Source organism: Prionailurus viverrinus, chromosome B4, assembly GCF_022837055.1.
Source record: "Prionailurus viverrinus isolate Anna chromosome B4, UM_Priviv_1.0, whole genome shotgun sequence".
NCBI lineage: Eukaryota > Metazoa > Chordata > Mammalia > Carnivora > Felidae > Prionailurus > Prionailurus viverrinus.
The window spans coordinates 136,031,213-136,047,140 of NC_062567.1; the positions used below are offsets into that span (position 1 = coordinate 136,031,213).

The 15,928-nt window shown below is 62.1% G+C and overlaps 1 protein-coding gene across 2 annotated transcripts in view; it reads right to left on the minus strand.

Annotated features, from left to right (window-relative positions):
* The window catches only part of CELSR1 (cadherin EGF LAG seven-pass G-type receptor 1), a 138,528-nt gene that overhangs the window by 14,612 nt on the left and 107,988 nt on the right, over positions 1-15,928 (minus strand). For both annotated transcript variants that reach the window (XM_047865869.1, XM_047865870.1), the window contains exons 14-23: positions 14,435-14,555; positions 12,348-12,531; positions 11,909-12,010; positions 11,194-11,288; positions 10,493-10,702; positions 9,093-9,276; positions 7,406-7,549; positions 3,034-3,238; positions 1,863-2,030; positions 107-233 (exon numbers count right to left, since the gene is read on the minus strand). In XM_047865869.1, coding sequence (XP_047721825.1) covers positions 107-233; positions 1,863-2,030; positions 3,034-3,238; positions 7,406-7,549; positions 9,093-9,276; positions 10,493-10,702; positions 11,194-11,288; positions 11,909-12,010; positions 12,348-12,531; positions 14,435-14,555 — 1,540 coding nt within the window. The remainder of the gene's footprint in view (positions 1-106; positions 234-1,862; positions 2,031-3,033; positions 3,239-7,405; positions 7,550-9,092; positions 9,277-10,492; positions 10,703-11,193; positions 11,289-11,908; positions 12,011-12,347; positions 12,532-14,434; positions 14,556-15,928) is intronic.

Consider the following 15,928-nt stretch of genomic DNA (forward strand, 5'->3'; position numbering starts at 1 on the left):
GGACTCGTTGAGGGGGCAGGTCTGGGGGGAGGCTAGCTGTGCAAAGGGATTCATCCCTGGACACACTCGCCAGGTGGGCAGGGCTGCCCGTGGGGGCCGCGCCCACCTCTCGTCTGGAGACATCCATGAGCACGGCAAAGCTGGTGGTGTGGCTGCACTGGCAGACGACGTGGGTCCGGTTCCGGGACAGAAGCTCGCAGCCCTTGGCCGACCACCCTCCGGTCCCGCCGATGCTGCAGAGGAAAGGCAGGCGTGAGACGGCTGCTTCCTCCAGGGGGTCTCCGAGGCCCAGCTGCCCCCGTGGGAGCCCGCGCGGCATCCTCACGTCGCCGGAGACAGAAGCCACGGTCACCCTCTAGGAGGACAGCAGCGCTTGCGACCACGTGGACACTCTCCCTTCCCTCTCGTGGCGGGGGAGTGCCTCTACCCTCTGAAGTTCGTGGTTTATGCATCATCTCGCAGTAAAACTTAAATGGGGATGTCTGAGGCCACCGGACGCCCCTTTTGTCAGAAATAATAGTGGTTATTACAATGGCCGCTTTGTACTTCAGTCTTCTTTTGAGTCTAGGTGGTTTACGAAATAGTGTCTCACGTTCGTTTTACGCTCTCATCTGCAGATTGCACAACGTCTTGCGGCAGCGCCCGGAAGCAGGGGCCGATTATTAGCCCTGTTTTACTGACGGGAAACCCCAGATGACTACGGGCTGCTACAGGCGTGTCTCAGGCTCAGAGAGCGCCCTGCCCTCCCTGACTCTGGGAAAATCAAGTAAGTTCTCTGATCCTTAGTTTAGTCCCCTGTGAAATGGGATGTGAAGGCTAATACCAGTTTGTCAAGAGCGCTAAGATCTGGGGGTGATAGGTGCCACAGAAAGCAGCCAGAGTGTAATTAGAGCTACAGCTAATTGCTGGGACTCAATCGGGCGACCATGAGAGACTGCCGTGCCTAACACACGCCAAACAGACCTTCACGCTTCCCTCGCGGTGAAAGCGGGTCCTTCTTTCTCTTTTTGTGAGCCAAGCGTCTATTATACTCCAGACACGATGCTGGCTGCTCATTAACCAGAATTTGGGAAATCAAGGAGACACGAGGTCTCTGTGCAGCCGAGCCCGTGGCCCAGGGGGAGCCCCTTGCAGGGCTCTCCCTGGGGACCAGCTCCCAGCACGGCGCGGCTGGAGCCCTGCCTGGCGGACACCTTCTCCATCCACGTGAACCACGACGTTAGGGAATGTCCGCGAGGCGCAGAAACAAACCCCCAGATGCACAAAATTCCATCCTCGTTTCAAGCATGGAGGCGGGGGAGGGGGGGGGTATGGCCTCCGAGGGGTAAAAGCAGCCCCAGCGGCAGCTGGGTTGATCTCACGGGCGGGCAGGCGAGGTCGGGGACCGCTGGCTGTTAAAAGGATGCCCCCCCCCCCCCAACCCACACACACACATCTGGGACTTTCTGCTGTCGGTGGAAGGGGCCGTGGGCCCGGTCTCTGCCTCCTGCCTCGTATGCGCGTCTAGAACGAGCCCCTGCCTCGTCTGGAGGCGATCAGGCACTCGTTGGCTGCCGGATCCCAGAGTCCAACAGGTGCACGGCGCTGTCTCTGTGTGGACCTTCCCGGGGGAAGTCTGTGAGCATCTGTGCGCACGGGTGCACACGGGTGCCTGTCTGTGTTCCTAGCCGCGTACATCCGTGCACACACAGATGTGCACGTGCGTATGTGGGACTGTGTTGGGGACTCTGACACCCCCAGGATGCGCATCCTGCCCCGTAAGACACTCTGCCAACAGTGTTGGGGGCTGTAGCAATGACCCCCCCGCCAAACGCAGAACTCTGGGGGTGGGGGTGGCTGCCGACTCCTCGCGTCACCCTTACGTGATGGAGTGGTTCCAGAACACGCAGACGGGTTTGGTGCGCTCCTCGGTCTCCAGCAGGGTGTGCTCCACCAGGACGGGCCTCTCCAGGGGGCTGGGGAGCGGGGCCCCCTCGCTGTAAACCACGGCGCTCACCACCGGTGTGTTAATGACTGGCCGGTTAGGCAACCTGGGGGCGGGGGGCGAAGCGGGAACACAGGGTTAGACACTCAGAAGACACTCGTCTAAGCCCTGTCCCCCAGGACACGCCCCAGGGACACACGGGGCGGACGTCTTCCCAGGAGGGCAGAGCTGGAGCCTCAGCCGCTGCTCCGGAGAAGGGCCCGGGCCAGGCAGCAGCGACGGCCAGGGCAGGCGTGGGGGACGTGGGCGGCACGTCTGGGTCAGAGGTGGACTTCGGACATTTAAAAACGAAGAGAAAGATGGGGCGCCTGGGTGCCTCAGTTGAGCGACCGACTTCGGCTCAGGTCACGATCTCACGGTTCATGGGTTCGGGCCGCGTGTCGGGCTCTGTGCTGACGGCTCGGAGCCTGGAGCCTGCTTCCGATTCTGTGTCTCCCCCTCTCTCTGCCCCTCCCCTGCTCACACTCTGTCTCTCTCTCTGTCTCAAAAATAAATAAACATTAAAAATAATTTTTTAAAATAAATTAAAATGAAGAGAAAGAAGGGGTGTGTGCGAGGGTGTCGCTGGCCTCACGGAAGCCCTGGAAACGACCGGAGCTCGGAATAATTACACCTCACGGCAGAATCTCTTCCAGCCACGAAGGAGGAGGAATATGAACACCGGGGAGCCAGGGACACGTGTGGAGAATGACACGACGGTTGGAAAGCAAAGCCTCGGTGGCGGCCCAGCTCTGAGGGGGGCCATGAAGTCCCCGTGAGCGGCGTTTGTTTCTCCAGGCAGAAGGGGGACCACCGGCGGCCCGGGGCACACGGGTGCGGGGGGGACAGTCCCCCGGGCTGCAGAGTGCAGGGCAGCAACAGTGTCCATCGAGGCACGAGCGGGGTGTGTGCTGGCGAGGGGGCGCTCCCGGCAGAAACACCAGGGAAGGCCCCGCCCGGAGACCCAGAACCTTGTCCCCGGGAGACCGCAGGTAGCGGTCTGCAGCCCTGCACCAGGGTCACGGGGTGACGTCCTCAGACGTCCGGGTGGCAATTTAGGAAAGCCTTACCGGAGGCTGCGGCGGTCAGGGTCATAGTGCTCGGGCAGGAGCTGCCCCAGGGTCCGGTAGATGATGACCAGGGCGACGGCGAACCGGCCCGGCTCATCGGGGTGCCTCTTGCGCCTCCTAAACGGGGCCTCCCTCTCGGTTCCGGGCCCTGGGGGTGCCGTCTGCGGGGCGGCCTTCCGGCCGGCCGGCCTCACCGTGGGGCCCTCTGCAACGAAGCAGATCGTGAGGATGGGGGCCGGACGCCTGTGTCCCCCCCAAACCGCATCCTACGCGAGCAAGCGCCGCCTGATATCAGAGATTTCAGGGGAAGACAGCAGGTGGCTCCTCAAAAGGTTTATCACGGAGCCCCACGTGACCCCGCCACCCCACTTCCGGGCACGTGCCCTGAAGCGCCAAGGCAGGGAACACTCTCGGTCCCAGACGTGCTCTGTAGCCACGGCGGGGCAGGCTTCGGCCTCACGGGGGAATAATGTACCACCAGCCGCCACCACATGGACGAGCCCGGACCACACGATGCTCAGAGGGAGAAGCCAAGTACTGTGCGATTCCCCTTCCGTGGGCACCGGGAAATGCACAGCCAGGACAAGGGGGGCTCCGGGGGGCCTCAGGGTGATGGCAGCTGCCCGAGTGCGGACGGACAGAACGCAGCTTGAACTCTGCACCCAAGGGTGCTTAGGACGGTACGTTTTACGTATATTTCAAAGTATCACATGCTGACGGCTGATCCCTTCCCCCGGGGGGCAGGGGTCTCTGCCAGGGCTGCCCCACAAGCCCGCGGGAGGGGCAGGGTGCCGTTCATGTGGGTCTGCGTCCCACACTTTTATCCCACGTGACTCACGGGCATGTTTTAGGTCATACGTGCTCCAGGAATGCAAGACGTCAGGTACAGACCACGTCAATAAGTCAACACACGTATTATGGGGGCGTAGACGCTTACAATTTCTTGCCACCGCCTGCGGCATGGAACCACGCGTGCCAGAGACCCTGGTCCAAACCTTCCCCAGTCCCAGTGTCCACACGGGGTCACAGGAGGGGCTATCGGCCCTGCCTGTCCCACCGGCAGAGGGACGCTCCCCTCCGATGCTCTGTGAACCTGGCCACACTCGCCCACGTTCTCAACGACTGACAAAATGCCCCTGGCAGCATCTGGTGCAGACGTCACCCCTGCAGACATTCAGACCGCCCAGCGCTGAGCACATCTTAAGCACGGGCTCCAGGGAGACAGGAGGGCCGAGCCCTGAGGGCAGGGGTTCTGGGAGGGGCAGAGCCCCGGGAGACAAGCCTGTGGAGGGGCCGTGAGGTGCGGCGGGGGCGGGTCTCATCCCTGCCACCCCTGGAGGGGGACGCTGCACACGGAAAGGCCCCAGCCCAGAACAGGTAACTCATCCCGGCAGACTGCCATCTGACCGACCGATGTCTGGCCCTCTGAGAGGGCACCTTCAACCTCCTGACCCCGCCCAGGGTCACTGACTGCTTCGCAGCACTGTTTAGTCCCATTCAGCTGTTCAGTGACACTGGCTTTGGGGTCGGGCAGGGCAGGAGGCTCCCAGTGTCTCGAAGGTCACTGTTTTCCGAGGTGTGCACTGAGTGGCTTTCCGGAAGGTCAATGCAGGAGGCCGAGGCCGGGCCTCCTCACCGGGCCAGCTGCAGGGCCTTACCACCCACTCTGCCTGCTGTGGCACACTGGCCACCCACCTGAGCCACCCCCAGCTCCTCCTCTGGGTGGGGGGGAGGGCAGTGCCGGCTGCGGGGTTCTCTGAGCGAGAGGGCCAGGCGCTCCCCCAGGCTGGGTGACCCTGCCCGGGGCCTCCACCCGAGAGCAGGATGCCCCCCCAGGGCTCAGACTTGACCTGGACGGATGTGACCATCTTCACACAGCAAGAACATTCACGAGGACTTCACTCCTGGACGACCCCATGGAGTGGGCACCAAATAAACACGCTGACTCAGTTCCCCCTGGTCCTGCCTGCCGCCTCTCTTCTAGTTGCTTCTGGAAGCAGGAGACGGTCCGGCTGCCAGCAGAGGCTCGCCAGGGCTCTGTCCTCCTCCTCCAGCAGGGCTGCTGCCTCTGGGGAGCACTGCATCACACTAGAGACTGCCGGGTGCACTGGACAGCATCCCGGGTCACGGTGGCCTCCTGGGAGCGTCCCGCCCCTTCCCAGTGTCTGCTCTGGGCCTCCGTGACTGGCTGGCTCCAAAGCCTCAGATTCTCCTATGACTTGACTGGCTCTCTGCATCTCTAACTAACCAGCCGGCTAGCAGGTGGGTCCCAGAGGCTCCCCTTGGGCAAGGCATCTGGGCCAAGGGTGGGTCATGGCACGGGGACAAGAGGGGCCCGGAGTCCAGAGCTGGGACAAAAGCCCGCCTAGGGGGCAGTCAAGGCAAAGGAAGATTGGGGCCAAGGTGGGAAGGTCAGTGTCTGAGTCAGGCTGGCAAGGCCGAGGCGGCGGGTGAAAGGCAGGCAGAGGCCAGGCCTCGGAGCCAAACCCTAGGGCTCCATCTAAGTCATCGTCCTATAGGCGAGGAAGACGGTCTTCCAGGAGGGACGGAAGCAGACAGTGGGACACCAAGGGGCTGGGGGGCTGGGCTGCACCCCCTCCACCTCCTGTAAGCTCTCCCCCCGGGAGACCCGCCCTCATTTTTGGCTACGGGAGATTAGGATACTTTTCTCTGCCACGTGGTGAGCCCGGTGTTTGCAGAAACTGGAGGGCAAGGGAGGTCACAGGAGCCAGGGGCTGAGTCTTGTCATCAGCAGAAGAATTGGCAGAGTTTACTACGGGCTGGTGGTATAGCTAACCGACGAGTTGAATAAGACACCATGTGCGGGGCCGAGGGGACCTGCGCATCAGCCGGCGGCTGTCCCAAGGCCAGGAGGGCAGCAGGAGCCAGAAGCTTCTCTCACGGGACCTTCTAAAGCCAATTAGGCTCCGCGTGTCCACTCCTGATGCCACAGGCTCCCAGAGAGAGGATGACCCAGGGGTCAGTCCAGAAGCAGAAACACCGACAATGTCAGGGAAAGAGCCTGCTTTTTTAGGGCAAGGTAAGATGCCATATTCGTAGGTACACATACACGTCCCTTCCGAGGGCAGCTGTGGACAAACTGCTGAGAGCTGGAAACCCAAATGGGTCCCAAATTATCTGAAAGGTGGGGTCAGTGTCAAGGTGGACCCTACATCAGAGGACCTGTGTGGCTCAGGCGGTTAAGCATCTGACTTCGGCTCAGGGCATGATCTCACGGTTTATGGGTTTGAGCCCCGCGTCGGGCTCTGTGCTGACAGCTCGGAGCCTGGAGCCCATTTCGGATTCTGTTGTCTCCCTCGCTCTCTGCCCCTCCCTCGCTCATGCTCTGTTTCTGTCTCTCAAAAATACATGTTTAGGGGCGCCTGGGTGGCACAGTCGGTTAAGCGTCCGACTTCAGCCAGGTCACGATCTCGTGGTCCGGGAGTTCGAGCCCCGCGTCAGGCTCTGGGCTGATGGCTCAGAGCCTGCAGCCCGCTTCCGATTCTGTGTCTCCCTCGCTCTCTGCCCCTCCCTCGCTCATGCTCTGTCTCTGTCTCTCAAAAATACACGTTTAAAAAAATTCAATAATAAAAAAAATTTGGCATTTGAATAATAATACCACAGAACTGACAAAACTAATTTACCAAAGACATTCCAGATTTTAAATTCTCCGTTATAGAATGTTACAAGTCCCCCATATTTTGAGACGTATCTGGAGTGCATCGGTGAAAAATACTTTAAGAAAATTCCAAACGTTTAAGCCTTTTGGTAAATAACCCTAAGCCAGGACTGAAGAATTGGCTTGCTTTTTGGGGGGCGGGTGGATTCTAAGATTTTACCGACAGCTTTTCCCTGTACGTTGGGGTAGAACAGCTCACACACAACCTAAGCACTCTCTCGTGTATCCCGTCACGAATGAGCCAAGTATCTGTAAGAAATGACCCACCACGGGGGCGCCTGGTGGCTCAGTCGGTTGAGCATCCGACCTCGGCTCAGGTCATGATCTCACTGTTCGTGAGTTCGAGCCCCGCGTTGGGCTCTGTGCCGACAGCTCGGAGCCTGGAGCTGCTTCGGATTCTGTGTCTCCCTCGCTCTCTGCCCCTCCCCTGCTTGTGCTCTCTCTCAAAACTAAATAAACATTAAAAAGAATTAAAAAAAAAAAGAAATGACCCACCGCGGCCACTGGGGTCTGACCCCAGCCACCGCCCCGCGCCCGGCTCCCCGACTCAGGGTAGGCCTGTGCCGCAAACCCACACAACACGCTTTGCTACCGAGAACCGTCTTGCTCGCTGTCACAGGACCTTGGGAGGAGCCCCCCCACTCCCGCAAGGGGGACCCCCCAAGGGCAGCCACGGTGTCTGCGGGGCTCTACCTTTCCTGTCAGGGGGTCTGAAGAAGTCGGCCGAGAAGAACACAGAGGACTCTAACTCCTTCGGGAACTCGTCACGAATGTCCTCGAACCGCGGCACCCTGGCTCCCGTGAAGTTGAACGTGTCGAAGATGTCCACGGCAAGAACTGTGGGGACAGGCCACCCTTGTCATCCATCCCCCACTCCCGCCACCGACAGCTCCCTCGACCGTCACCCTTTCCAAACCGCGGAGCCGCGGCCCCGACCGCTGATCTTTCAGACAGAATCTACTGGTAGTTTTCCGCGTTCTTTAAACCCGCCAAGAGTTACACAGCACGAGGGCTGCACGTGAAGTCAGAAATCACGGGGTGCTGGGGACCGTCTGGCTGGGGTCTCGGGTGCAGCGTGGTGCAGAAGTGGGGGGACCCGAGCAGAGTCACCTCCTGCCCCCCCCCCCCCGCCATGACGTGTCACCCCTGCAGCTACTGTGCCTTGCAGGTTACGCGGACAGATTGCCGCAGAGGCAAGAGAAACCGGAACTGTCTCCCCGTCTGGCAGAGACAGGACCCCAGGGCTACGGACTCCTGTTTGCTCTCGGACACTGTCAAGACTGAGGCTGTTGGGGCGCCTCTCTGTTGGTGCTGGTCTCCTCTGCAGTGAGGGGCCTGGTGACCAACAGGCCACAGCTACCCCGGGTGCCCCGGGGCGACCCCCAAAGTCAGCCCACTGAGCCGTCTGTCTGGTTCAACACCCCCCGGTATGAAGGGGGGATCACCAGCCACCCACACAAGCAAGGGCTGGGCTCCCGCCCCGAGTCCACTCCTGCCCCTCCTCCAGGGCAGACACAAGAACGCCCAGCACATTCACCCTTCTTCCGTGCCCCCAGTGGTGCCGGGGTCCCGAGTCCACGGCCACCCCAGCACAGGGCGGGCCGAGTCGGGGGCTCGGGAAGGGTCAGACCCCACGAACATCTGGTGAGGGTGCGAGGGCCCCTCCCCAGTCAGCCCCAGGGTTCACGGCAGGGACGCCACTTCTGGGTTAAGGCTCAGTCAGGCCCTTCCGGTGACGGATATACATAAAGCAATCCCCAGGGCTGCCCCGGTACCCCCCACCTGGGTGCTAATAAACATTTGCAAGAGCAGACGAGGGCCCCCCACCTGTAGGGAGGTGGCCCCCGCCCAGGGGCTTGCCAGCTCTGTCTGGGTGGGTGTGGAGGGGGCCTTGCTCCCCATGAAGGAAGCATTTAAACCCTCGGACCTCAGAATGGCCCGTCCTGGGCGCTAGGGTGACTCAGTTCGTGAGGTATTTGCTCTGTTGACCTTCAGCCCCCGACTCGGGAAGGGCAGACAGATGCTCCCCCATCGCCAGGTGCCTGGCCAGCCTGCCTCTTGTCCTTCCCTGGGTCCGCGCCCCCCGGCGTGAGCCCGGAGGGCTGGGCCTGCAGGCAGACCCCACACCCGCTTCCCTAGACAGCCTCAGAGCCAAGTTCTGGAAGGACCCCCACGGTCCAGCCTGCAGCGTTTCACCTCAGCTGCCCCCGGTTCTCTGGGCGCGAGAGTGACGTGTGCGTCTCCCCGGTTCACACACCGGGACGAGGGGGTCCTGTCTCTCTGCGGACGAGGAAACACGGCTGGTGACCCTTCCCTAAAGGCGGCCCAGCAGGGGCCACGCCTGGAGCACAGCGCGCACCCGGGCGGCCGGCGCCCTTACTCATGTTGGCGGTGACGACGACGAAGGGCCTCAGGTAGGTCCTGCGCACGTTTCGCGCCACGTTCCCGAAGTAGGCCTCGAAGCGCTTCAGCAGCTGCACGGCGCCCGCCTCGCCCCGCTGGATCTGCTCCCACGCGGCCTGGGTGTCCGGGGCCAGGAGGGCACTGCCCGTGCGGACCACGTCCTGCTCAGACAGACACACAGTGGGCGCTCAGGCGGTGAGCGGGGCCGAACTGGCACGGCCGGGAGCACGCCGGCTCGGGAAGGCCTCTAGCTCGCCCAGACCAGGCCGGCCCAGGCTCAGGGATGGGGAGACACCCTCCCTGTTTTCCGTGTCAGAGGCAGGAGCCACGTGTCACGGAGAAGCCTGCTGAGGGCGTCCCCACGTCCCTCCCACGACGCCAAGGGGACAAGGCACGCGGATGGCCCTCGGTTGCACCAGAACTCCAGCCCCCCGCCGCCCCCTCTGCTGACCATGTAGCGATGCGGCCCAAGGACACAGAGCGGGTTACCCTGTGGTGACACTCCTGACCCCCCACCCCGACGTCTCAGGGTTTAGGTGACCCGGGCTGTCCATAGGGGCTCCGGGATGAAAACCAGGAGGGGAACTTCTTTTTGCAAAGAATCAGAAATAAGAACAAATTCCATTGGCCCAAACTGGGGCTCGGATTGAAATGCAATCAAGGGGGCCCTGCCTTGCTACGGATGGAGAGGTTCCCTGGGGGCTCCGTGAGGATGAGAGGATCCCCGGGGGCTCTGCAGGATGGGGAGGTCCGGAGAGGAGTCCGGAGGAAGCACGGGTGACACTGCTCACCGCCCGGCACTTCACAAACGTCGGACGAATGAACGTCTCTTCACCCACCACTCTAAGCAAACGTTACTTAGGGGCCAGTTACTCAAACAGAAAACAGGACGTGCTTCGTAGGAGACATCGTGTCCTTGGAAAGCAGACCCTCGAGGTGGGAGCACAGACTCTGGAGACCCCTTACAGGCTATGTGCCCTTGGCGCTCTCTGCCTCAGTTTCCTTACTTGTAAAATGCGGCAGTAACCGTGCTACGTCACGGGATGTGGGCACGAGGGGCCGAGTCATTAAACCACACGGAACGCGGGTACTGAGTGGTCAGTGGTCGGTGGCCGTGACTGTCCCCACCACCAAGACCAAGACCGTGACCCGCCTGTGCCCTCGCCAAAATGCCCCTGACACCCGCCATCGGTCTCACGGGCCCCCGTGCCGGCTCCGGCGCGGGAAGTGAAGTTTTGCCCTGGGGATGCTGGGTGCGGCGACCCTGAACGGCTGAGGGCAGACCCGGGCCGCCCGCCAACCCCGCAGGACGCCTGGGCCCAGACGCGTCCTCGGCCTGCGGGGCCTCCCCGAGGGCTCCCTGCTCCACGGCCTCACCTCGTGGAAGTGGGCGTCCCGCGTGGCCGCCAGCTCGAAGCCCTGCTGGCTGCTCTCGTGCAGCAGCACGCGGCCCAGCAGCTGGTAGGCCGTCCGCACGTCGTTGCCGAAGAGCGCGCCCGCGTGCTGCGTGGCGTTCCGGAGCGCCCTGGCCAGCCACAGGGACCGCTCGCCGTCCATCTGCGTCTCGTTACGACTCAGCTTCTCATTCTGGAAAGGGGGGAGCACCCGAGACGTCCGCACAGCTGCCATGGCTGCTTTGCTCCTTCCTGTCACTCAGAAATCTGTTCCCTTCCGGTAAAAGCTTCCTCGTCAGACGAGGACTTTAAAAGTCCAAAACCCCAAAACGAACTTTGGTCATTAACTATGGAATCAGAAAGGAGGGACTGTCAGGCCAAAAGGCGCTGGAAAGAGACCGCCAAGGGAAGAACAAAGAGCGAGACGCGGGGACAAACGGGCGAGATCGGGGGCAGGGGACCGGAACGTGGGGACTCCGCGTCTCCAGATCTAGGCGCGGGGCTGGCCCCGACGGGAGGAGCAGCCACGCCCGGCTGTGGGTGCCCAGAACAGACGTGGGCGCTGATGCGCCCAAGCCATGCCCAGCCCCTGGCTGGGGCGATGCGGAGGCCTCGCACCTGCCCCCTCTCCTGACCCCGCTGCGTGCGCGCCCCCCACCACCCCCCACCTGAGGCCCGGCCTACCATGGCTTTGAGCTCCACGAAGGAGACAGTGGTGCAGTTGAAGAGGTCCGGGGGCAGCCAGCCCTTCTCCCCACTGCAGTGCCGGACTGCATTCCCTGGGGAGCGGGAAACAGAGCGGAAACCCTGAAATTCCAATTGTTAATTATGCTCGTCTACGTGAATGCACGCAAATCCCGTCTGTTCAGCGGGGACGTGAACTCCAGGAGTGAAGCACAGCCCTGGGTGGGGCCGGGGCCAGGCAGGTGCCACGGCCAGAGGCCCCCCCAACCTCTCTCCCCTCATGCCAGGGGCCACGTGGGCCGCCCAGCGATTAGGAGCAAACATGTGAGCAAGTCCACGAAAAGAGAAATCGGCTCCGTCGTTTGCCAAATGACGAGCATCTGTCTGTCTGTCTCCACGCCTGCTGCGAATCCGACTCCGATGCGTGGTCTCACTGGACCTCCCGACCCCCCTCGGGGTGCGGACGCGGCTCCCACCCCCATATGACAGAGAACCCAGCGCTGGGAACAGCGACGCAGCCTGCCCGATCCCGGCCACTATGCCCTTCGTGTCTGCGTTACAGCCCTTCCAGCTTTCGCCACTGACAGTTAAGGGAACAACATTTCGTCAACGCAGAACGTCCCGTGAGTTCCCATGCTTCGGCCAAGTCTCCCGTAAGCCACGTGCCTCAACCAATTTCCTGCCTGGAATGGATGCCACAGGCCAAGGCACTTACCCGTGGATCCCTTGGGGCACTGCACCGCGGCCGGCTGCCCGAACTTGGTCTGCGGCCACCAGATGCCGGCCTCGAATGCTCTGGGACATCCATTGTAGATCACTGGGGGACGGGGGAAAGAAAGCTACTCAGCCGGGCGTGGCCATGGCCGTGGCCGCGAGGGTGCACAGCGCCCCACATGCTGCACCCGTGTCGAGAACCGGACCCCTACACTTTCCCTCACCGGCGTGAGAACGCGGGAGGGCGGGGCCCTGGCTCTGACCCATGCCCTCCGCGAGGGCCAGGTCACCTGAAGCTCCTGTGGACACAGGCAGGCCGGGAGGCTGCCGACCCTCCCCAAGCCCCGGGAGTCTTCTGTGCACACGTGGACGCACGCACGCACACGCCCAGCAGCCTGTCCCTGCGACGTGGCCTGCGGGGTTCAAGGGGCAGCTCGGACCTTCACAGCCGAGCATGGTGACCTCGGCGAAAGGGTTGTCACAGCGGTTGCACTGACGGCCGATGACGCCCGACTTGCAGACGCACTGCCCAGTGTCCATGTCGCAGGCGCGGCTGTGGGAGCCGTGCGGGAAGCAGTCGCACGGCAGGCAGGCATCCTGGTCCGGGGGCCTGTAGTAATTCTCCTGCGAAAGCCAGAAGCCGTGCGTGGGACTCCACACACGGGCGGGGCTCTACACCTCGATTCTTCCGGAGCGCGTCAACGTTACAGCGCGACTCCTGGGCCTCTCTCTGCTGCCCTCCACCCACAGCCCCCCGCCGGGGGCTTCCCGGGCGCCCGCCATGGCGGACGGGCAGGTGCAGTCTCCAGGAAAGCACCCTTCTAACTTCTTAGCAAAGACTTGTGGGAAGCCTGCCTATCTGTCCTAGAAAATACTGGATTCAAATGGAGATTGAAGGACAAGGATGGCCCTTGCCACATCTTTTTTAACCGAGAGAAACCAGAGGCCACCTGAGTGTCCACCACGGGGCAGGTCAGGGTGACGGCCAAGAGCACGGGCTTCAGACTGCAAGGTCCCGGGTTTGTGCCCATCCAGGCTTTGACCGGCCACGCTGCCCTTGCCAGGTGACTCGAGCGTCCCCGCTGAAGACTGGGATGGGGCCGTGACTTGGGCAGAGCCACGGCCAGTGTCCGGGCTCCTGTGTCAGGAAGGAGTGTGGGACTGTCCCCACTGTGTGTGTTTGAGTGTCTTGGAGAAGGCCCTAGAATGTTAGCAGTCGCCCCCGGAGGGGAGATGGGTGTCACCGTCACCTTTTAGATACTGTTGTGCATTTTCTGTAATTTCTGATCAGAACAAATCCCAGGTACATTTTTCCCAAATACCCTCCCCACCTTCCTCCCACAGATGACCCACCCAGTCTGGCTCCATGAGGTTGGCCCGGTCCTGACCTGCTCCGGCTGGAGCAGATGTAAGCGTTTCAGGAGACAGCGTTCGGTTTTTGGAAGCACCATGGTGCACGGGGGACGTTACTGATGTTAAACGGCCAAGAGTACCCGTGACGGCCATTTCCCTCCCTGGGTGGGCACAACCCTACGCCCTGGCAGTTGCGACCTTCATCAAGGGGGGCAGATCTCTCCTCTGGATTTCAAGTGACCAGCGGCTCGACACAGCAGTGTAGACACGATTCTGAAGGTGCGTGGCATTTTCCAGGACACCCGGGGGCGGGGGGGGGCGGGCGGTCTCCCACGGGCTGTCCCGAGAGCACTGTGGCAGACTGGCACCACGAGGTGACTGCACCGTGCAGGACAATGACAGACACCCCAGGTGGGGTGCAGGCAAAGCTTTTCATAGTTCAAAAAATATTTTTAGACATTTATTTATTTTTGAGACAGAGAGAGACAGAGCATGAACGGGGGAGGGGCAGAGAGAGAGGGAGACACAGAATCGGAAGCAGGCTCCAGGCTCCGAGCCGTCAGCCCAGAGCCCGACACGGGGCTCGAACTCACGCAAGATCACGCGAGATCTCGCGAGATCGTGAACTCACGGACCGCGAGATCGTGACCTGGCTGAAGTCGGACGCCCAACCGACTGCGCCACCCAGGCGCCCCAAAGCTTTTCATGGATTAAAACTTACAGCCATCACGGAGAGGAAATTTGACAAAAGACCAGGAAAGTAGGAGAATGGCAGTGGTGCGAGGGTGAGCCAGGCTCTCAGAGACTGTTTCCGGTTACCAGCGGGGCGCGGGGCCAAGGACTCGGGTTCCCACGGGCCAAACCAGCACAGGGATAAAGACCAGCCCAGGTGTACCGGGGACATCGGTGAGTCGCGATTTCCCGGGGCTTAGGGCTTGAGCACACGTGTGTGTATGTCTAGGTGGATGTGTGTGCACATGCACAGGTACGTATGTGTGTGTGCACGTGCATATATGTCCATGTCGAGGTGCGTGTGTGTGTGTGTGTGTGCACGCATGGGTGTGTGCATCTGTGTCCAAACAGACGCGTCTCTGCACTCGCCCATCCCGCGGGGCTGGCTCCCCAAGGTGGCGGTGGGGACGTGGCTTCCATCCGCCCGCGGGCCGGGCCTCACCTTGCACTGACACTGTCCGTTGGTCTTGTTGCAGTCGGGATCGAAGCCCTTGCCGACGGCACAGTGGCAAGGTCCACACACGGGGTTCCCCCACCAGCCTTTGGGGCACGGAAGGTCGATCCTGTTGGGAAAACAGGCCAGCAGAGGGAAGGTGTGCATAGCCCTTCCTGGAGCCAGAGGAAGACTGCCGCAGGCCGGGAGGCTGAGCTACCCTGCTTCTGGGCCCCTCCCTCCCCCTGCAGTGGCCTCCGTATCCCCCCTGCTCGTCCCCAACCTCACTCTCCCGTGACCCCTCAGGATCCCAGCCTCCAGGGGCCCCATGTCCGGAGGGCTTCTACCTGCAAAACTTATTTCTAAAATGATTTGTTTGCTCGCTATTTTTTCTTCTACCCGGAAGAACAGGCGAGCACCCCAAACTGGGCTTACGTCCCATCAGCGTGACCTCGCCACGTTCCAAGCCGTGGGGATGGCACCCATCGGTGTCCACCCCAGGACGCCTGGCTCACGGGGGCGCTCAGTGACAAGTGACCCCACTGCCGGGCCAGACTTTCTCAACCCCAGCCCCAACAGAGCAGACCGAGCCTGACTGCCCTGGGCAACCTTTCCGCAGGACCCGGGGGCGGGGGGGGGGGGGCGCCTATCGGCAAAAAGTCCTCGGCGGGCAGATCCTGAGTAAGGGATTCTGGGGCATCCACGCCTTCCCGGGTGCCCTGAGTCAAACACTGGCCACGTCCCCGGAGACGCTCAGAGCTGCCTTTTCACGGATGTGACCTGGACTGTGGTCGGCTCCGTGCAGCCATGGGCTGGAGCCAGTGGTGGGTTCAGAATCACGACCCAGGCCCAGTCGTGCCCTGGGAGCCCAGCAGGCCCGGAGACGTGTGGCGTCGAAGGTCACGAGGCCACGCTCACCCCTCCCGGGCTCTGGCCGCTGCCTGTCACTGTCACCCTACCTCCGCTCCCACCCTGACCACACACCGGAGCATCATCTGCAGACCCCCTACCTGTGGGACGCACCTCCCCAAGCAAACGTCCTTCGGGTTCCGCCCCGTGTTCACCGTCCCGGCTAATGGCATTCCGTCCACCCACCCGCCCAGCCGGCAATGAACGTCTCATACTCCCTCACTTGCCTGGCAAGCAATTATTAAGTACTGACTGTGTACACAGCAGGGGCGTAAAAATAACCACGCCAGAACTGCCGAGCCGGGGGCTCCAGTCAGGTGCTCACGGATCTGCTTTCACAGTCTGGGGACCCCAGAGCTGCGGGGCACCTTCCCCCTCCCGCCTCTGCCGCCCTCTGCCCCTGCAATGCCAGCCCTCGGGGACACGATCAGCCTCCCGGCCTCCCTGCCTCCGGCGTTCACCTGCTCCCATCGCGCTCCGCGCGGCGGCCGGGGCCCTCTGAGACCCACGCTCGATCCTGCCACGCTTCTGCCAGGTTTCCGTGGCCTCCAAAAAGCCACGCTCTGTTCCCGGCTTGCAGGGCTGGCCCCCCGC